The 18,779-nt window shown below is 60.9% G+C and overlaps 1 protein-coding gene across 6 annotated transcripts in view; it reads left to right on the top strand.

The window, feature by feature from the left end:
- The window catches only part of COL11A2 (collagen type XI alpha 2 chain), a 30,385-nt gene extending 11,958 nt beyond the window's left edge, over positions 1 to 18,427 (top strand). For all 6 annotated transcript variants that reach the window (XM_021098506.1, XM_021098504.1, XM_003128332.4 and 3 more), the window contains 54 exons: positions 698 to 784; positions 1,043 to 1,099; positions 1,265 to 1,318; positions 1,411 to 1,464; positions 1,570 to 1,623; positions 1,821 to 1,874; positions 2,075 to 2,128; positions 2,208 to 2,252; positions 2,429 to 2,482; positions 2,920 to 2,964; positions 3,140 to 3,193; positions 3,389 to 3,433; positions 3,570 to 3,623; positions 3,842 to 3,886; positions 4,107 to 4,160; positions 4,291 to 4,335; positions 4,521 to 4,574; positions 4,926 to 5,033; positions 6,057 to 6,110; positions 6,396 to 6,449; positions 6,544 to 6,588; positions 6,675 to 6,728; positions 6,827 to 6,871; positions 7,010 to 7,063; positions 7,166 to 7,219; positions 7,435 to 7,488; positions 7,876 to 7,983; positions 8,130 to 8,219; positions 8,382 to 8,435; positions 8,658 to 8,765; positions 8,918 to 9,025; positions 9,161 to 9,214; positions 9,322 to 9,375; positions 9,557 to 9,664; positions 9,881 to 9,934; positions 10,187 to 10,240; positions 10,462 to 10,515; positions 10,658 to 10,711; positions 11,313 to 11,420; positions 11,787 to 11,840; positions 12,030 to 12,083; positions 12,199 to 12,252; positions 12,855 to 12,908; positions 13,175 to 13,282; positions 13,377 to 13,430; positions 13,572 to 13,625; positions 13,848 to 13,955; positions 14,086 to 14,139; positions 14,438 to 14,473; positions 14,641 to 14,694; positions 14,786 to 15,053; positions 15,649 to 15,761; positions 16,066 to 16,275; positions 17,280 to 18,427. In XM_021098506.1, coding sequence (XP_020954165.1) covers positions 698 to 784; positions 1,043 to 1,099; positions 1,265 to 1,318; positions 1,411 to 1,464; positions 1,570 to 1,623; positions 1,821 to 1,874; positions 2,075 to 2,128; positions 2,208 to 2,252; positions 2,429 to 2,482; positions 2,920 to 2,964; positions 3,140 to 3,193; positions 3,389 to 3,433; positions 3,570 to 3,623; positions 3,842 to 3,886; positions 4,107 to 4,160; positions 4,291 to 4,335; positions 4,521 to 4,574; positions 4,926 to 5,033; positions 6,057 to 6,110; positions 6,396 to 6,449; positions 6,544 to 6,588; positions 6,675 to 6,728; positions 6,827 to 6,871; positions 7,010 to 7,063; positions 7,166 to 7,219; positions 7,435 to 7,488; positions 7,876 to 7,983; positions 8,130 to 8,219; positions 8,382 to 8,435; positions 8,658 to 8,765; positions 8,918 to 9,025; positions 9,161 to 9,214; positions 9,322 to 9,375; positions 9,557 to 9,664; positions 9,881 to 9,934; positions 10,187 to 10,240; positions 10,462 to 10,515; positions 10,658 to 10,711; positions 11,313 to 11,420; positions 11,787 to 11,840; positions 12,030 to 12,083; positions 12,199 to 12,252; positions 12,855 to 12,908; positions 13,175 to 13,282; positions 13,377 to 13,430; positions 13,572 to 13,625; positions 13,848 to 13,955; positions 14,086 to 14,139; positions 14,438 to 14,473; positions 14,641 to 14,694; positions 14,786 to 15,053; positions 15,649 to 15,761; positions 16,066 to 16,275; positions 17,280 to 17,420 — 3,855 coding nt within the window. In that variant the 3' untranslated portion in view covers positions 17,421 to 18,427. The remainder of the gene's footprint in view (positions 1 to 697; positions 785 to 1,042; positions 1,100 to 1,264; positions 1,319 to 1,410; positions 1,465 to 1,569; positions 1,624 to 1,820; positions 1,875 to 2,074; positions 2,129 to 2,207; positions 2,253 to 2,428; positions 2,483 to 2,919; positions 2,965 to 3,139; positions 3,194 to 3,388; positions 3,434 to 3,569; positions 3,624 to 3,841; positions 3,887 to 4,106; positions 4,161 to 4,290; positions 4,336 to 4,520; positions 4,575 to 4,925; positions 5,034 to 6,056; positions 6,111 to 6,395; positions 6,450 to 6,543; positions 6,589 to 6,674; positions 6,729 to 6,826; positions 6,872 to 7,009; positions 7,064 to 7,165; positions 7,220 to 7,434; positions 7,489 to 7,875; positions 7,984 to 8,129; positions 8,220 to 8,381; positions 8,436 to 8,657; positions 8,766 to 8,917; positions 9,026 to 9,160; positions 9,215 to 9,321; positions 9,376 to 9,556; positions 9,665 to 9,880; positions 9,935 to 10,186; positions 10,241 to 10,461; positions 10,516 to 10,657; positions 10,712 to 11,312; positions 11,421 to 11,786; positions 11,841 to 12,029; positions 12,084 to 12,198; positions 12,253 to 12,854; positions 12,909 to 13,174; positions 13,283 to 13,376; positions 13,431 to 13,571; positions 13,626 to 13,847; positions 13,956 to 14,085; positions 14,140 to 14,437; positions 14,474 to 14,640; positions 14,695 to 14,785; positions 15,054 to 15,648; positions 15,762 to 16,065; positions 16,276 to 17,279) is intronic.

Here is an 18,779-nt window from a genome sequence, read left to right as displayed (position 1 = left end):
TTCAATCAGTCAAAGAGATTGATCTTTGTTTTGTTTGTTTGTTTATAACTTTTTGTTTTTTGGAGTTTTTTTTTTTTTTTTTTTTTTTTTTTTTTTTTTTTTTTTTTTGCCTTTTTGCCTTTTTGCCTTTTCTAGGGCCGCACCCACAGCATATGGAGGTTCCCAGGCTAGGGGTCTAATTGGAGCTGTAGCTGCCGGCCTACGCCAGAGCCACAGCAACGTGGGATCTGAGCTGTGTCTGTGACCTACACCACAGCTCACGGCAACGCCAGATCCTTTACCCACTGAGCAAGGCCAGGGATCGAACCCACAACCTCATGATTCCTAGTTGCATTCGTTAACCACTGCGCCATGACGGGAACACCCAAGGAGATTGATCTTTGGGATGAAGTTCTGAGGGCCTTATTAAGTGACTGAGAACCAAAGTGGATCATCTAGAATTGGGCAGAAAATCCCCAGTTTTGGCAGGTCTAGAAGCAAAGAGGAGTCTTTAGGGAGGAAGAGGCTGGAGAGTTGGGGAGGGGGATAGGTGTCAAGTTTCTGAAAACCTCTAAGTGATTATCTGGATGCCATGGGAGATGCTAGAGGGGGCACGGGGGAGGTTGGGAGATGGGGCAGAGATACTGGCTGAACCTCTGGCTGAGAGGGTCCCGCGGGTTTCCTGGGAGAACCTGGACCTTCTCTCCTCGCCCTGCAGTTCCGGTTTGGCAGTGGAGCGGGTGACAAGGGCCCGGTGGTGGCGGCCCAGGAGGCTCAGGCCCAGGCAATTCTGCAGCAGGCACGGGTGAGTGGGGAGGGGGGTCTTGGTGTGGGGAGGGGGCCTGGGGCGAAGGGAAGACGCTGGGAGGAGTTGGAAGGAGAGGCTGGTGTGAATGCAGGGCAGGGGGAGGTCTGGGGTGTTTGGGGGTTGAGAGGGAACTTGGGGAGCATATAGGACCGAGGAATAAAGGTCAGGAGGGCGAAGGTGAATTTGGAAGGTGGTCTGGGGTGCGCGTTCTCTGGCTGCCTCTTCATCAGCTCTGCGTCCCCCCTGCTCCCCCAGCTGGCGCTCCGCGGACCCCCTGGCCCCATGGGATACACGGGCCGCCCCGGACCCTTGGTGAGTGAGTGGATGCTGGGATAGGGGATCCTTTATTTGCGTGGGGGCATATGGAGAGTTCTGGAAAAGGACCAAGTTGAAAATTATTTCGCTTCTTTGGGGAGGACTTTGAGGCCACCGACAGGTGTGTCCTCCATCAGAGCCGCCCTCTCTCCTCTCTCACAGGGTCAGCCTGGGAGCCCTGGCCTGAAAGGAGAATCTGGAGACCTAGGACCTCAGGTGACACCCCCCACCCGCCCGCCTGATCCCCAGCCCAGGGCCCCGCCCCTATCTGTGCCCACTCACCCTACCCCCGCATCTCTCCCTCACAGGGCCCCAGAGGACCTCAGGGCCTGACGGGCCCTCCGGGCAAGGCTGGGCGAAGGGTGAGTGAGCCGGGGTAGAAGGTGGGTGGGTGGGAGATGGGAGACAGGGCACGGGGTGTGGAGGACTGTGGCCTGTGGGCTCTGACACTTCCTCTGCGCCCTCAGGGCCGGGCGGGTGCTGATGGAGCCCGAGGGATGCCCGGGGAACCTGGAGTGAAGGTAAGGCCTGGACTCCTCTCTGACGCCCCCACCCCTCCATAGCTCCCAGCCCCTCCTGAGCTCATTTGTTTTCTGAGCATAACTGAGTCCCTCCCACCCCGGCTTCCTCCACGAAGCAGCCCATCCATACTCTGGACACAAGAGGGAGGGGTGGGAAGGGGGCTGGGACCTCACTCGGCTGCCTCTCTTCTCCCTAGGGTGACCGTGGTTTTGATGGACTCCCAGGGCTACCTGGGGAGAAGGGACACAGGGTGAGTATATCACAGGGTGAGTATATTGGGGGGACAGGGCGGGGTGGGAGGCAGGTCTTCCATGGAGGGGAGGGGAGGTGGGGTCTCAAGGCAAGGGAAGGAGGCTGGGGGTCCCAGCAGGCAACTGGTTAATGGAGATGGTCGGGGCCTGCCTGTGTCAGGGGCTCTGCAGCCCCCTTACCTGTCTGCCCATTTTCCAGGGTGATACCGGTGCCCAGGGCCTTCCTGGGCCCCCTGGTGAGGATGGAGAGAGGGTAAGTAGTGGGGGGTGGGGGGCTTGGTGTCGGGGAGCTCTGGGAGGTGAGGGGTCTTCATCGTGTCCTCCTCCTCCAGGGAGATGATGGCGAGATTGGGCCTCGGGGGCTGCCTGGAGAGTCCGTGAGTGTCAAGGGGGTTGGGGTGGGGGGGGTGCCTGGAGGGTTGGTGTGGAGGTGGCTCTGGTGGGGGGGTGGAGTGGGGGGGCTCTGGGGATGTCAGAGGGGGGACCTGGGCATGAGAAGGGACAAATTTTCTCTCACCCACGTGTGTCCTACCTTGCTCTCACCTGAACACAGGGACCTCGAGGTCTCCTTGGCCCCAAAGGCCCACCTGGGATTCCTGGACCCCCAGTAAGTGACTGTCCCTGACCTCTGACCCTGCCCACTGCAAACCTCCCTGCTTCCCTCCCTCCCCCACCTCTAGCTCCTCCTCCCTCCCCCAGCCCCTCCCCCCTCCCCCAAGCTCCTCCTCCCTGACCCCCCAGCCCCCCTTCAGCCTCACCCCTGGGTGCCCTGGCAGGGCCGTTTGGTACAGTGCACCAAAGGCTCTGAGCAGAGCCAAAGGGAAAAAAATCCTCAAGAGAAACAAAACAAACCCCCACAAACCCACAGACCCACGCCCTGTGGCTCTGGGCCGGCTGTGTTTTCTTAGGTTTGGATGAACTGGAGGTCTGACCGCTGTGTGCCTGCCCCACCCGCCCTCCTCCGGGCCGGCCTCGCAAAGACCTCTGGTCCCTCCAAGGCCCAGGCCCGCCTCCCAGCCTGCTCACGCCCCTCTCATGTTTCAGGGAGTCCGAGGCATGGATGGTCCCCACGGCCCCAAAGGAAGCTTGGTGAGTGATGGGCATGGAGACCCCACCTGACCCTTAGCCCCAGGGTCTCTGCCCAGGTCCTGTTCCCTTTGCCACCATTGCGAGCCCCATGCCTGTCCCTCTGGGACTCGGCTCTCTGCCCTGTTCGTTCCATTACCATCTCCTTCTGACCCCTGGCCGGGTTGTCTGTTTCTAGGGCCCCCAGGGAGAGCCAGGACCTCCTGGACAACAGGGCACTCCTGGGACCCAGGTGAGTGTCATGTCCACCCCTCCCCAACTTCAGTGACTTCTCCTGGGGGCCAGACCCAGAGGGGGTAGGAAATTAAGGGTCTCAATTTCCTCAGTTAAGGGTCTCGCGGCTTATGCTCTGCCTGGGGATGTTGGCTGGGGGGAGAGTGGCCCCCCCCCGGGGGGGTCCCCTGTGACGTCTCTCTCCCATGTCTAGGGTCTCCCTGGGCCCCAAGGTGCCGTTGGCCCTCATGGAGAGAAGGTAAGTGACTAAGTGATCCAGGGGACAGTGCAGATGCCAAGGGGGTTGTCGGGAGGGCCCCCGATGTCTGGCTGAGATCTAGCCACGTTCAGACCTGACCCCTCTGGTGATCCCAAGCCTCCTCATCTGCCTGCAGGGCCCTCAAGGGAAACCAGGCCTCCCCGGCATGCCCGGCTCAGACGGACCTCCGGTGAGTGGGCCCCCACCTGCGAATTCACATTCCCCTTGACCCTCCACCCCAGAAAATGACCTCCAGTGAGTATCCATACCGTGCACCCCTTGCACTGGAGGTCAATCCTGGGGCCTACCCATGGTCGGTCCACTTAATTAGGCCCCAGGGGCATTTGGGTTGAAGAAGTGTAGGGAGGGGTACCCGGAGGTGACACACTCTCCTTCTCCCACCCCCAGGGTCACCCTGGCAAAGAAGGTCCCCCTGGAACCAAAGGAAACCAGGTGAGATCTTCCTGCCTCCTTTCATCCCAGCCCAGACCCTGGGCCTCCCATCTTTGGGGTTTCCTTGTCTCATCACGCGGCTCTGACAGTCTTCTTGGTCCCATGCCCTGTCACCCTGTCCAGGCTCCAATGTTGTCACTTCCATTTTTCCCACCCCCTGGAGCCCCTGACAGTGACACCCTGAGCCCCCTGTTATCGATGCCTCTCTTTCCTCTTCCAGGGTCCATCTGGTCCTCAGGGTCCTCTGGGATACCCAGGACCTCGAGGTGTCAAGGTAATGGACCACCGGGCTGGGAGATAAAGGCTGAGGTCAGAGGAGCCAGCTGGGGCCCCAGGAGCGCTCTCCTTCCAGCCCCGCCTCCCCCTTGATCTCTCTGTCTCTCTCTCCCCTCCTCTAATTCTAGGGTGTGGACGGGATTCGAGGTCTGAAAGGTCACAAGGGTGAAAAGGTGAGCCATGGGCCCCTGGCTTCCTGGGGCCTCCACCCTACCCCACACCAACCTTTCTGCCCATCCCTTCCGCACACCCTGCCTCCAGCTCCCGAAATGCACCCCTCCACCCACAGTCTCCGAAATCCCTCATTTTAACCCCCGAGCCTCCATCACGTGGCCTCCTCTGTCCCCATCTTTCTCAGGGCGAGGATGGCTTTCCTGGGTTCAAAGGTGACATGGGTGTGAAAGGTGACAGGGTGAGTAGAAACCCCCGCACTGCCCCCCCCACTCTAGATGCTAATGAGCCTCCCTTTTGGAGCCCCCAGTTCCCAGCCTGTTCCCTCGATACCCTTGACCCCTCATCTCCAGTGCTGGGCTCCTGTAGGGCCTGATCCTAGCAGGAGCAGGGCCCCGCAGTCTGAGTTCTACTGGCTCACCAGCCACAGCACTCTCCCTGCCCTGTGGGGCTCCCTGTCCTGCAGTAGCTTCTGGGACCCCCCACCAGCCCCACTCAGCCTCCCGGGGGCCTGCCTATCCTCTCAGGACTCAGCCCCCACCCCCACCACCGTCCCTGTCCAACCCCCTCACCTGCCCACCCTCTCACCCAGGGCGAGGTTGGAGTCCCAGGTTCCAGGGGAGAGGATGGTCCTGAGGGGCCAAAGGGACGCACTGGACCCACCGGAGACCCTGGGCCCCCCGGGCTCATGGGCGAGAAGGTGACAGGGGATGAGCAATCGGTGTCTGCGCGCTCGAGGGTGTGGCGGGGACGAGGGCCAGGGCTCTGGGATTAGGGTGGGTGTGGGGGTGCCAACAGCTGAGGTCAGCAAGTCAGTGGAAGATGATCATGCAGCAATTATGCTCTTCCCTGTGTGTACGGTGCCTCCTAGACACAAGTGGGTTGAGGGGGGCTACGTAAGAAGTCAAGGAAAAGTCCCCGCCATGAAGTTGACAACAGGTTGATGGGGACCAGGCCTAGAGGCCATGGCAGGGTACCTGCTGGTACAAAGCAGAGTGAAGATGTGTCCAGACTCAGAGCAGTAGGGGTTCTGAGAAGGGAGAGAGAGCAGGTGGGCTCTGACCTCTTCAGAACTAACGCTCACCAAGCCCCCACCATATGCCAGCTCTGTGTTAACTTGTCCTATGGATTCTGTGCTGGAGGCGCTGCTACAGTCCTGTTTGGCAGAGGCATCAGGAGGTGGAGATGCTAGTTAATCACCTGGCCTCTGAGGGGGCAGAGCCAGGGTTTGAGCCCAAGAAGTCAGGCTGCAGAATCCCTGCTCCCAACTGCAGCCGCACAGCCACCTTAGCAAGACGGTTCCCAAAGCCGCAGGAGGCGGGGAGCTGGGGAGGCGCAGAGCTGAGCCCAGGGGCCGAGGTGGTGTGGAGGCTTCACGGGACTGGTCTTGGTGGAGAGAGTGTGTGCTGGGAAGATGGGGCTGAGGCTGACAGGCAGGCAGGGCCTAGAGCCCAGCGCCTGCAGGACTGGATGGAGTGCAGACTTGAAGACACAGGGGAGGCGAGATTCGAGTCCTAGAGTTCGGGAAGATCCACCCTCAGAAAGGAGAGAGGACCCAGGCCAGGCAGCCCGTGGGGTGGGAAGTGAGGGGCCAGCGACTGGGGGTTTGGTGGGGAGCGCTGCTGGGTAGGGGCTGGCTCCCGTCTCTGAGGGCTGGCATCTCCGGGGGCAGAGTGGCCTCTGTGACTCCTCTCGCTCCTAATTGCTCCCTGTCCCTCCACAGGGCAAGCTGGGTGTTCCCGGTCTGCCTGGCTACCCCGGACGCCAGGGTCCCAAGGTGATTCCATGCCCCATTCGTGCCCCTCCTCCTTTTCCTGACCCCTAGTTTCCGGAAGCACAGACTGACAGAGCAGTGGGGGGACCCTAGGGAGCCTTCAGCCCACCCCCATTCTACAGATGAGGAAACAGAGGCCCAGAAAGCACCAGGGTTTGTCCACCTAGTTCCTGGCAGAGCCCGGGTCTCCCACACTGCTGCCTCCATCCCTCTCCTGACCCCTCGGCCCTTCTCAGGCCCTCCCCATCCATGACTTCTCAATTTTTCCCCCTTCTCCATCCTCGCCAGGGGTCTCTGGGATTTCCTGGTTTCCCTGGAGCCAGTGGTGAGAAGGGAGCCCGGGTAAGCTGGGGAAGGGAGGGTGGGGAGGGAGGGGCGGCTCTGTGGGGTGTCAGGCCCTGGGTGACACGTGCTGTCTCTGCTTCATTCCCCCCAGGGCCTCTCGGGGAAACCCGGGCCTCGGGGAGAACGTGGCCCCACGGTGAGTGCAGGGGGGGAGACGAGCCTCTCCAGGTCCAAGGGGGCTGCTTTGGGATTTTTCTGACCACTCCCTTCTCTCCCCTCTAGGGTCCACGGGGTCAGCGGGGACCCCGAGGCGCCACTGGGAAGTCTGGAGCCAAGGTTAGTGGTCTTGGCAGAGCCAAGCCCAGCTCCCCTCAGCTCCTCTGGCCTCAGGGATGCTCGAAAGCAACTCCTCTCACTTTCTGTTTCCCCCACAGGGAACATCTGGTGGTGATGGTCCCCACGGGCCCCCCGGAGAGAGGGTGAGTATGGCTGGAGCGCCCCAGGGACCTGAGCACAGCCAGGTCCCTCTCACCCGGGGAGGAAGCTGTGTCCCTTGCCCCACGCCTGCCCCTGCCCCCCAACCCTGTTCTCCTGACTCAACCCAGCTCTGCCTCTAGGGTCTCCCTGGACCTCAGGGCCCCAACGGATTTCCTGGCCCCAAAGGACCTCCGGTAAGCTGACCTCTGACCTCGGACTCACCTTGGTCCCATGAGTCCTTCTTCTCCATCCCCCTTCCCAGCCTAGAGTTCACCTGACATCTGAACCATTTCTAGGGCCCCCCTGGGAAGGACGGGCTGCCGGGACACCCGGGCCAGAGAGGAGAAGTGGTAAGTGGTGCCCCAGCCCCTGGGACCCTCATTCCAGAGCCACCTGTAAGGTCCACCAGGAAGGTCCTGACAGAGGGCAGCGCATCCTTGTGCTGCTCAGACCACAGCCAAGGATCGGCGGTGACCCTACCCCTCCTTCGGGAGCCTGGGTCCACCCCACAGTGTCCCTGCCTGACCATGTGTTCTGACCACTCTCTCCTTTCTTCCTCGCTCAGGGTTTCCAAGGAAAGACTGGCCCCCCGGGCCCCCCGGGAGTGGTGGGACCCCAGGTAGGTCTGCCTCCTGGAGAGAAAGGACCCTGGACTCTGGAGTTAGTCTCTCTGCCTCTCTTCTCCCTTCTTCCAACCCCCTGCCCTTCTTTGCCCCACCTGGAACCCCGGGGCTGGGGTGAATGGTACGGACTGGGATTTGGAGGCAGGATTCCAGATTTCAGTCTGATTCCTGGACCAGTTCGCATCTTCTCACATCTTGGAGAAGAAGAAGTTCCCAGCAGGGACACAAGGTGGTGTGGTTACTCCACACTGGGGAATAAAACCAGCACAAAGGCCCAGGAGAGCCCCAGGAATTTCCCAGAGGGGTTCTAGAGCAGAGTATTTTAAAGGGGGCCAGAGTGAGGTGGAGGGTCTGAGATTGGAGTCTCTCTGCCTCTTTCCCAGGGAGCCGCAGGAGAAACCGGGCCCATGGGTGAGCGAGGTCACCCAGGCCCCCCGGGCCCTCCTGGAGAGCAAGGACTGACTGGAACAGCTGGAAAAGAAGGAACGAAGGTCAGTAAGGGGTCTAGCAGAGGGGAACTTGGGGAACCAGGGTTGGGGTGCTGAAGGGAAGAGGCAGTTGCAGATTTGAGAGGGCTGAGATTCACCTGCCCCATTGGGGAGCATGGCTGTGGCTCATCACCTCTGTTTCCTTTTAGGGGGACCCCGGTCCCCCTGGAGCCCCAGGAAAGGATGGTCCTGCTGGTCTGAGGGGCTTCCCAGGAGAGAGGGGCCTTCCTGGCACTGCGGTGAGTGTGACCCCAACCCCACTGCCCATAACAAGTCATCACATCCTGTCACCCCTCAGTGTCGCTCTTTCTCCTATCTCCCCGACCCTCATCCTGGACCCCTATGCCTGTGACATCCCACCTGGCCATCTCATGTCTATTGCCTCGATCTCTGGTTCATAGGGTGGACCTGGTTTGAAGGGAAATGAAGGTCCAGCTGGTCCCCCCGGCCCTGCGGTGAGTCTGGGGTCCCTGGGAGGTAGGGGGGGAGGAACGAGGAACAAGGGTGGATGAGAGGCATCTGGATTTAGGCGGTGCTGGGACCTGGGCAGAGGGGGTCTAGGGTCAGCCAGAGGGCATCTGATTTGGGACCTTCTGCTGAGGTCACGGTCAGGGGTCCTTTGTGTGGGTGGGCTGTGGTCTCCTCCGTGGGTGTCTGACTCTTATCTCCTATCTCAGGGCTCTCCTGGGGAGCGAGGTGCAGCAGGATCTGGGGGACCCATTGGCCCCCCAGGGCGCCCGGGACCACAGGGCCCTCCTGGAGCAGCAGGAGAGAAAGGCGTCCCGGTGAGCGTTCGGTCCCTGGGGAGATGCTGGGAGATGTCTGGGAGCTGATGAGTTACAGGGCATGGGGTGGGGGGTGGGAGGAGGGTTCTCCTAGGGACATTTGAGGGTGAAGGCCGTCTCCGGTTCACGACTCCTTTCTCCATTTCCCACAGGGGGAGAAAGGCCCCATCGGTCCTACTGGCCGCGATGGGGTGCAGGGTCCAGTGGGGCTTCCTGGTCCTGCTGGACCCCCAGGCGTGGCAGGAGAGGATGGAGACAAGGTGAGGGAGCCCGCAGACCCTGGGCTCGATCTTCTTTCCGGATGAGATGGCCGATGTGGGCCTGGCCCCCAATCCCTGTCTTATTGTCCCCCCACCGCAGCCACTGCTTTCTCTGATGTCTCCTTCTCCTCCCAGGGTGAGGTGGGCGACCCTGGACAGAAGGGCGCTAAAGGGAACAAGGGCGAGCATGTAAGTGTCCACTCCCTTAACTCCTCACCCACAGCCTTTAACCTCATCCCTACCTGGTCTCTCCCCTTGTCTTGGTATCTCTGACTCCGTGTCCCCCCCTCCCCCAGGGCCCTCCTGGACCCCCTGGACCCCTTGGTCCTGTGGGGCAGCCTGGAGCAGCGGTGAGTGACCCATGTCCTGCCTGCAGCTCCTAGTCTGTCCTCAGTTCCCCTCTGCCCTTGGCCATGGGGGCGGGAGAGGAGGTCTCTGGGCCTGGTGCCCAGCTCAGTGTGGGGCTTGTAGATAGAAAACACCTAACCCACGGCCATCTCTGTGTCCTTGTCCTTGGCCCCTCCACCTCAGGGGGCAGATGGGGAGCCCGGTGCTCGGGGTCCCCAGGGGCACTTTGGTGCCAAAGGTGACGAAGGAACAAGAGGATTCAATGGGCCTCCAGGACCCATTGGTCTGCAGGTGAGTTGGGGGTGGAGACGGGGGCTGAGAGGTGGGGTCACGATGGCGCTGATGACTGCCCAGCCCCCCACCAGCCCCCGGGAGGTGGGGACAGAGGACTGGGTTGGGGGGCCTGTGGGGTCTGAGGGGGAGGGAACTGGGGAGTCCAACTGCCTAGGGCTCTGCTTCGGGTGGCTTGGTCACCTGAGTCTGTGCCGTGTTTACCCACCTGTGCAGGGTTTGCCAGGCCCCTCAGGGGAGAAGGGAGAGACAGGAGACGTGGGCCCTATGGTGAGTGGGACCCCATTGATGAGGTGTGACCCCGACAGATTCCTGCCCCATCTGCTGGTCACCCCCCCATCCACCAGGCCCCATCCCAGCAGGCTGCTGCACTGGCCCCACAGCTCCCAGCACGCTGTTCCCGCCTGGCTGCCTCCCTCCCCAAACCCCCCCAGCAGCCCGCCTTGCCTGCCCTCCTCCATTCATGGGCCTGCAGGGCCCTCTCACTTCCTTCCTGTCTCCTGTGTACTTGTTTCTCTCCAGGGACCACCGGGCCCCCCAGGACCTCGAGGCCCAGCTGGACCCAACGGAGCTGATGTGAGTGCTCTTGGCCCCTTGTCCCTTCAGATCAGTGTGGATGTCCCCTGCCTCCCTTTCTCCAGACTGTAAGCCCTCATCTAGATGCCAAGAGAAGCCGCTGGACCCTGGGAAGGCCTCCCACTGTCTCACTGCTGTGACCTCAGGCCCTTGTCCAGGCCCCACCCCCACAGGGCATCCACTCCCCTAAGCAATGATCTCTATTTCTGTTCTTCTTCCAGGGTCCTCAAGGCCCCTCAGGAGGTGTTGGGAACCTGGGTCCCCCTGGAGAGAAGGTACCGGAAAGGGGCCCATGGATGGTCCAGGGGGAATGAGGGTTGGACTTCTGCCACTGTCGGGGGGAGGGGCAAAAAGCCAGGTGAGGGATATCAGGTTTGGGGGTGGGGGGAGGAGGGTTTTGACCCAGTGTCCTTGCAGGGGGAGCCAGGAGAGTCGGGATCTCCGGGAGTCCAGGGCGAGCCCGGTGTCAAGGTGAGTGGTAGCTCTGAGGCCCTGCTCCCCAATCCCCTTCACCCCTCCCCCACTCTTCCTGTGACCTCCTGGAGCTGGAAGTCCTTCAAAACCCAAGTCTGGGGAGTTCCTGTTGTGGCTTAGCAGTAATGAAGCTAACTAATAGCCACAAGGACACAGGTTCCATCTCTAGTCCCCATCAGTGGGTTAAGGATCCAGCATTGCCATGAGCTGTGGTGTAGGTCATAGATGCAGCTTGGATCCCAAGTTGCTGTGGCTGTGGTGTAGGCAGGCAGCTGCAGCTCTGATTAGACCCCTAGCCTGGGAACCTCCAAATGCCATGGGTATAGCCGTAAGAGGACAAAACATAAACAAAACAAAAAAAAACCCGGCAGTCTCTGCTCTTGGCCATTCTCTTTGGGGGCCGGTCCCCAGATCTGAGGGAGCCCTGCCCCCCTTTTCCTTGAAGGGAAGAAGGGCCAGGGACTCCTCCATGGGCTTGATTTTCTGTGTGCTCCCCAATGTCACCAAGGGCACAAGGGGGAGGCTGAAGGGGTCTTGGAAGCAGGGGCTGCCCCCTCAATCTTCAACACCTCATCTGTACCCTCCACTCATCTTCCAGGGTCCCCGCGGCGAGCGTGGGGAGAAAGGAGAGTCGGGGCAGCCTGGAGAGGTGGGACCACCAGGGCCTAAAGGCCCCACGGGAGACGATGGTCCCAAAGGAAACCCCGTGAGTTTGGGGGGAGGGGCTATGAGGGGGCCCCGGGAATGGGAGACCTGGAGTGTGTGAGTGGGAGGCTCTCGGCGTGTGGGGGATGCCTGGGAGGAAGGCTTTGGGAATGGGGTCCCTAGGGAGGGGTGTACAGGGTCTAGGACCCAAAGAGAGAGGAAGTAAGAGCAGCTCTCCAGTTAATCACCTGAAAGCATTTGAGGGGCTCCAGTGCAGGCAGGGGCAGGAGTGGTGCAGGAGAGCCTCTTCTTAGGGTGGTGGCCACTGCCTGCAGAGGGGAGCATGTGGCATGTGCCCGTGGGGTCTGCTGGCTCTGCATGAGCTTAAGGGGGCGTGACCCTGACCCTCAGTTTCCCTCTGGATTAGGGTCCTGTTGGTTTTCCTGGTGACCCTGGGCCTCCTGGAGAAGCTGGCCCCCGGGTGAGTATCACTCGGGGAGGGGAAGGGGCGAGGGGTGATCTGCAGCACAGGGCCTCTGAGTGGCTGAGGGGCCTGGGCATGGGAACCGGGGGGTGTGGCAGGCCAGGTGGAAGGATGGGAGGATGGGCAGTTTTGGGGTGATGCCAACCAGATGAAGGGCCCCCCTCTGACCCTGCTTCATCCCTGCAGGGCCAGGATGGCGCTAAGGGGGACCGTGGAGAGGACGGAGAGCCAGGACAGCCTGTGAGTGACCAGCAACCCCTCCCCCACCACTGAGCACAGGCCCTCAGATGGGTGTCCCCTCTAAGATGCCTCGCACCTGAGGGGTCCCTCACCCACCCTCTTCCTCCCTCTGTAGGGATCCCCTGGTCCCACTGGGGAGAACGGACCTCCTGGACCACTTGGAAAGCGGGTAAGCGAGGCGGACCCCGGGGGGCTTGGGGGCAGTCCTTGGGCAGGCTGGGTGGAGGTTGGGGCAATGGCGGGAGGGAGGGAGGGAGGTGCCTGGTGTCCAGGTTGCCCTTGGGTTGGGGTGTGTTATGTGTGTGAGCACCTGTTTATCAGTGCGCCGTGTATATGTGGGCATATTTGTTTCTGAGTTTGGTGTGTGTGTTCTGTACATTCTGGCCAGGGGTGGTGGTGTCTACCAGCCAATTGGAGGGAGGGGTGCTGGCTTACCTGCTGAGCCAGGGGTTAACCCTTTAGTTGCTGGAGTAGGAGGTGGAGCACTAGGTGGTGTGTGGGCCAGAGGCTCTTCACCAAATGCACAGAACTACTTGGTGTTTTAACAGCTGGCACCGCTGTAAAAGCTCTCACATCTCTGAGTTGGCCTCTGTGATTGTACCTGTGCCTGCATGTGTGAGTGTACATGCGTATACATGCGTGTGTGTGTGTGTGTGTGTGTGTGTGTGTGTCTGTGCGCGCGCACACCAGCAGGGCAGGAAGGCGAAGGGAGGTGAGCCTGGCTGCTCACTGCCGCCTGCATGCCTCCCCCGTGTCCCCCGCCTGCTGCAGGGTCCTGCCGGTACCCCTGGCCCTGAGGGGCGACAAGGAGAGAAAGGCGCCAAGGTGAGGATGGCGCCCTGGATGCTGGAACATTCCTCCCACCTGCCCGCCCCTCTTGCTCCTCCCGGTCCTGTCTCCAGACGCCTACCCCACGTCCACTTCTTCCACGTCGAGCCCCCCTGTGGGAACGGGGGTCCCTACACTTCTTCCTGCCCTGGGGCCCCGGGGGTTTGACCCTCCACCCTGCCTCACCCCATCCACCTTGGACCCCTGCCCCGACCCCCGCCCCTCCTCTGCCCTTTAGGACATGTTTCTTGTGTGTTTTTCAGGGGGATCCCGGTGCTGTGGGCGCCCCGGGAAAGACAGGCCCCGTGGGTCCTGCAGGCCCGGCAGGAAAACCTGGTCCTGATGGTCTGCGGGGGCTCCCGGGCTCAGTGGTAAGTCACGGAGTGGAGGGGCCTTGCTGGGGGTGGGGAGGGGCATGGGTCGGGGACACTCCTTCTGACATCTGTGGTCCCCTCAAATCTGTAGGGTCAGCAAGGCCGTCCTGGGGCCACGGGCCAGGCCGGGCCTCCAGGTCCTGTGGTGAGTGACTGTGGTTGGGTAGGGTGAGGGGGGCACCCTGGGGCAGGGGGCAGCGAGCTGGCGCCCTGGAGGGGGTGGGAAGTGGTGGGGAGAGAGTGGTCCCACTTCCCCTGGAGAGGGTGACCTCCTGTCTCCCCACAGGGACCCCCAGGGCTTCCTGGTCTCCGGGGCGATACTGGGGCCAAGGGAGAGAAGGTGAGTGACAGCATGTGGCCAGGTGTCCCTCCCTTCAGCCTCACCCCTGATACTTCTGGGGACCCCTGTGCTCTTGGGGGGGCCCTAGGGAGGGCTGTGGCACCCCCACTCTTTCCTCAGACCCGTGCCCAAGTCCCTCTCTTGTCCTCTGGGCTCTGACCCCTGTGGTTCTCCTTCTCCCCATTCATGCGTCCCCCCCCGACCACCTGTCCCCTTTTCCAGGGTCACCCAGGTCTCATCGGGCTGATCGGCCCCCCTGGGGAGCAGGGAGAGAAGGGCGATCGAGGACTTCCTGGGCCTCAGGGATCCACTGGACAGAAGGGAGAGACAGTGAGTAGAGAGCGTGCTCCTGGGAGGTCTGGGCTGAGGGACGCATGCTGGGGGTGGAGACCCAGCTGCAGGGTGGGGGGCGGGAGGGGAGGAGGAGGATGCCACTGAACCGGCCCCCTCCCCTTCCTAGGGCATCCCAGGAGCATCTGGCCCTATTGGTCCTGGAGGGCCCCCCGGCCTCCCTGTGAGTACCCCCATCTGTTCCTCCACTAAAGCCTCTAAACCCCACCGCTTCCCCCTCCATAATCCCCCCAGTGGTTTCCATGGCAACCACCAGCCTAATAAGCCTAGACCCCAGTGTTCCCCATATGTTCTTGCACCTGCAGTGTTTCTACCCCTACCCTCCCGGGGCCTCCCAAATGTCCCCATGTTCCCTCGTGCCTGCTCCTCCTGTGGTAGCCCCGTGACCCTGCCTCTCCAGTTCCTCCCAGTCCCAATGTTCCCCTGTGGTGACCCCCTCCTCCTTGTTCCTCATTTCACAGGGACCTGCTGGCCCCAAAGGAGCCAAAGGAGCCACGGTGAGTGACCCCCAGCCAGCTCTGACCTCGCCCCGTCCCCACAGTGGGACTCGACCCCGTCTCTCCAAGACAAACATCCTCCCCCTCACCCCCTGCCCCCGGACACTGACCGTGATCTCGTGCTTGACCTCCTGACCCTTCCATGACCTCATTTACTCCTTCGGCAGGGCCCGGCCGGACCCAAGGGAGAGAAGGGCGTCCAGGGCCCTCCAGGCCACCCAGTGAGTTACAAGTCATGGTCCCTCCCTGTCTGGGTGGTCTCGGCTTCACCCTCATACCGACCTCACCCTCACCTCCTGTCCCTCCCCTCAGGGCCCCCCAGGCGAGGTGATCCAGCCCCTGCCCATCCAGATGCCCAAGAAGACGCGGCGCTCAGTGGACGGCAGCCGTCTGATGCAGGAAGATGAGGCCATGCCGACTGGGGGTGCCCCGGGCAGTCCCGGGGGGCTGGAGGAGATCTTTGGCTCACTGGACTCCCTTCGGGAGGAGATTGAGCAGATGAGGCGGCCCACGGGGACCCAGGACAGCCCAGCTCGCACCTGCCAGGACCTGAAGCTCTGCCATCCAGAGCTCCCTGACGGTCAGTCAGCCTCCTGGACAAGGCCTGCTGCCACCAGCGTGGATGTGAACAAGCAGAGTGGATGCCAGGGGTCTCGGGGAACATGTTGGGTAGGGGTGAGGGGTGAGGGGCTTGGAACAGCAGCTCTTTACCAATCGGCTCAGAAATATTTCAATATTTAGCAACAGATGTGGTTGGTCCTAGGAGGCTTATCAGCTCCTTATCTGCCCTGTCTACAGGAACAGACAAACATACACTCACGTACACACACGCTTGTGTTGACACACACGGACACGTGTGCAAACCCACAACCACACCTTGTTCCAATACAAGGGTGTCAGCGCTCCTCCCTCCTTCCATCGGGAGCCTGGGGTGCTGCTGGGGGAGGGGCATCAGAGATGGGGGGAAGGAGATGATGGGGGGGAGGGGAGATGATGGGGGGGTGGGAGATGACGAGGGAAACAGGAGTGGGCCAGGCTGGGCCTCCAGGAACAGAGGACAGGGAGGCTGTGAGTCTGCGGGGACGGCTGGTGGGAGCAGTGGGAGGGACGTGGGGAAAGAGCCTCTTGGAGCTGGGACCTCAGGCCCTGACCCTCTTCTCCTCGTCCCTGGACAGGAGAGTACTGGGTGGACCCCAACCAGGGCTGTGCCCGCGATGCCTTCCGGGTTTTCTGCAACTTTACTGCAGGAGGGGAAACCTGTGTGACGCCCAGGGATGACGTCACGCAGGTGAGAGCTGGCCCCCCCAGAGGAGCCCCCATCCGGACCCAGGGGCTTCGGAGTTCACAAGTTCCCTTGACCCTGCAGATCCAGCTGACCCTCCATCCCTCGACTCCGATTCCCCTCGCCCTCCCCACCTTGTCCCCTGCCCTTGACAACCCAGGACAAACGTTTGCCTTCCCTTCAGCCCAGGCCTCTGGCTCCCACTCTGGCCCCTGGTTTCTCCCCCAGCCCTTTCCCCCCACCTTCCCCTGCTCAGGACGCAGGCCCAGCCGCCCTGTCCCCACCCCTGACCCAGCCTCTCTCCTGCCAGTTCTCCTACGTGGACTCCGAAGGCTCCCCGGTGGGTGTGGTCCAGCTCACCTTCCTGCGGCTGCTCAGCGTCTCTGCCCACCAGGATGTGTCCTACCCGTGCTCCTCCGGGGAGGATCAGGATGGCCCCCTGAAGCTCCGGGGGGCCAACGAGGATGAGCTGAGTCCAGAGACCAGCCCCTATGTCAAGGAATTCAGGGACGGCTGTCAGGTGGGAACGGGGGCAGCTGGATAGGGGTGCATCCTGGACTTGGGCAGGAGGAAGGCAGTGGAAAGACCCTTGGGTATGGGCGGGAGCACCCCGGGAGAGCAGGAGCCCAGTCTCCTGAGCCTCCTGGTCAGATATGCCTGCGGGAGCTCAGACGGGGTTGGGGGGACATGGAAGGTGGGGTTCATGAAAGCGGCTAAGCACATTTACACAGGTTGTCCAGCAGAGGCACACGGGGGTGGAAACACCGTCCCCTCTCGATGAAGGCACAGGGGTATAGGGACACCGCCAATCCATACATTCATCCCCAGAGTTTCCTGAGGAGGGTCACATAGGTACACACACACGGAATCACATCAGCTATCATCACACAGTTACACCCACAAATTTACTTACATACACCCCCACGGAGTCACATAGACTCACGCAACTGCTACAGACATGATCTCAAAGACAAACCCAGGAGTTCCCGTCGTGGCTCAGTGGTTAACAAATCCAACTAGGAACCATGAGGTTGTGGGTTCGATCCCTGGCCTTGCTCAGGATCTGGTGTTGCCGTCAGCTGTGGTGTAGGTTGCAGTCATGGCTTGGATCTGGCTTTGATGTGGCTGTGGCATAGGCTGGCAGCTACAGCTCTGATTGGATCCCTAGCCTGGGAACCTCCATATGACATGTGTAAGGCCCTAAAAAGACAAAAAGCAAAAAAAAAAAAAAAAAAAAAAAAAAAAGACAAACCCAAAGCTGCACAGACTGACTCAGGGTGCATGAGTGTGTGCATGCATACACAGGCACGGGCACACACACATATATACAGCCTTCTCAGCTTTTCCCAATCCTGACTCTCTGGAATAAAATTTAGCAAAGTCTGAACATGTGACATGGATGAAGGGAACAGCATCTCAGGGTGCTCAGAGGAGAGGCAAGCCTGGGCCTGAAGTTGGGGGGTCCACAGGCCATATGTGTCTCCCCCACACTCACCCTTCTCTCTCTTGTGTCTCCCTCTCAAGACACAGCAAGGCCGGACGGTGCTAGAAGTTCGAACACCTGTGCTGGAGCAGCTGCCAGTGCTGGACGCCTCCTTCTCAGACCTGGGGGCACCCCCGAGGCGGGGAGGGGTGCTGCTGGGGCCTGTCTGCTTCATGGGCTAGGACCTCCTCCTCTGTCTGACCCTGTCCGTCGAAACCAGGCCCACCTGGAATCCCACAGCCTCCGCTCTGTGCCACCTCGCAGGAGGGCTCCTCACCACCTAGGGGGCCTTGGGCCAGGGCACCGAGGGCCCCCTGGTCAGGGGCAGTCCCGGGGAGGGGTGCACTGGGGGCTCACTGCCCTCCCACCTGGAGCCTGTGCCCTGTTCGACAGCTGAGACCCTTATTTAAAAATTTACCTCCCAATCACCCCAAACAAGTGGAAGAGAAGAGAAAGGACACTGTGTATTTTGTATTTAAAAGTAATTATATTAATTATTTAAAGAGTGGAAAACAAAATAACAAAAAAGATAAAGAGAGAAATGCCAACAAAGACCAGCGGACTTTGGAGACAGGGCTCTCCTGGGTGAGCCCCGGCACCCTCATCCTTGCCTCAGGGCCTTCCTCAGTGACGGTGGGGGGTTGGGGGCTGAGCCCCACCTCCCTCGCACCCCACCTGCAGCACCCACTGTGAACGCTGGAATATATAGTCTCCTTTGTCTCAGGGCTCTGCCTCTCTCTGCCCAGGGTGGGGCTCTCTCATCTCTACCTACCAGGCATTTGGCTCCCTGACCCATGTACCTGCTGTCTCTCACTTGGTCGGGGGCTTGCGGCAAGTGCCTGCTCCTTGGGGACCTGGCCACACCCCCAGGGGAGTCATGGAATAGGGAAGGGTGTGTGCAGGGCCTGGGTTCATTCAGAGACTGTTAAAATATTGAAACATTGACACTCTTCCATAGTAGGTGGGAAATCGCCATGGCCCTGAGTCCCCTCCCCACCCCCAAGTATCCCACTGCCACCCTGGCCACCCTGCCCCTCCCTCGGGCACCCCTTCATGTTCCCTGATCCTGCAGTAAAAGGTTAATGTGTGGCATATGGATGGAAGGCACTCCCAGGACCTTGTCTACACTATGACCTGCGTCCATTCTAACTGATGGTTAAAAAATGTGATTGTCCCCTCCTGGGGTGTATGTGTGTGGCACTTGTGTTGTTATTTCAATCCCCACCTCAACCCTCATTCAACAACACCCCTTCTTCCCGGCTGAGCTGCTACCAGACATGGATGACTTAATCCTTATTCCCTAGAGGTCCTGTCCAGTTGGGGTGTCAGGGCACAGAGAGAGTTCCTAAAGCCTGGCTGACAAGTACAGAATGTCAAACAGACACCTAGTGATGCCAGGTGAGGGCCCAGGGTTCTGCCAGAGCTGGTGCTGGATTGGTTCAGTGTGAGGGTGTGCCTGCCCTCTCCGATTTCACTTCCAATGCAACCACTCCCCCTTCTCTAGGTACCTTGGGGCTGGAAGGAGCTTAGATGCTTAGTTT

The sequence above is a fragment of the Sus scrofa genome, chromosome 7, assembly GCF_000003025.6.
Source record: "Sus scrofa isolate TJ Tabasco breed Duroc chromosome 7, Sscrofa11.1, whole genome shotgun sequence".
In the NCBI taxonomy this organism is placed as follows: domain Eukaryota; kingdom Metazoa; phylum Chordata; class Mammalia; order Artiodactyla; family Suidae; genus Sus; species Sus scrofa.
Note: the sequence above shows the minus strand (reverse complement) of the source record. Positions and strands in the feature narration are given on the sequence as shown.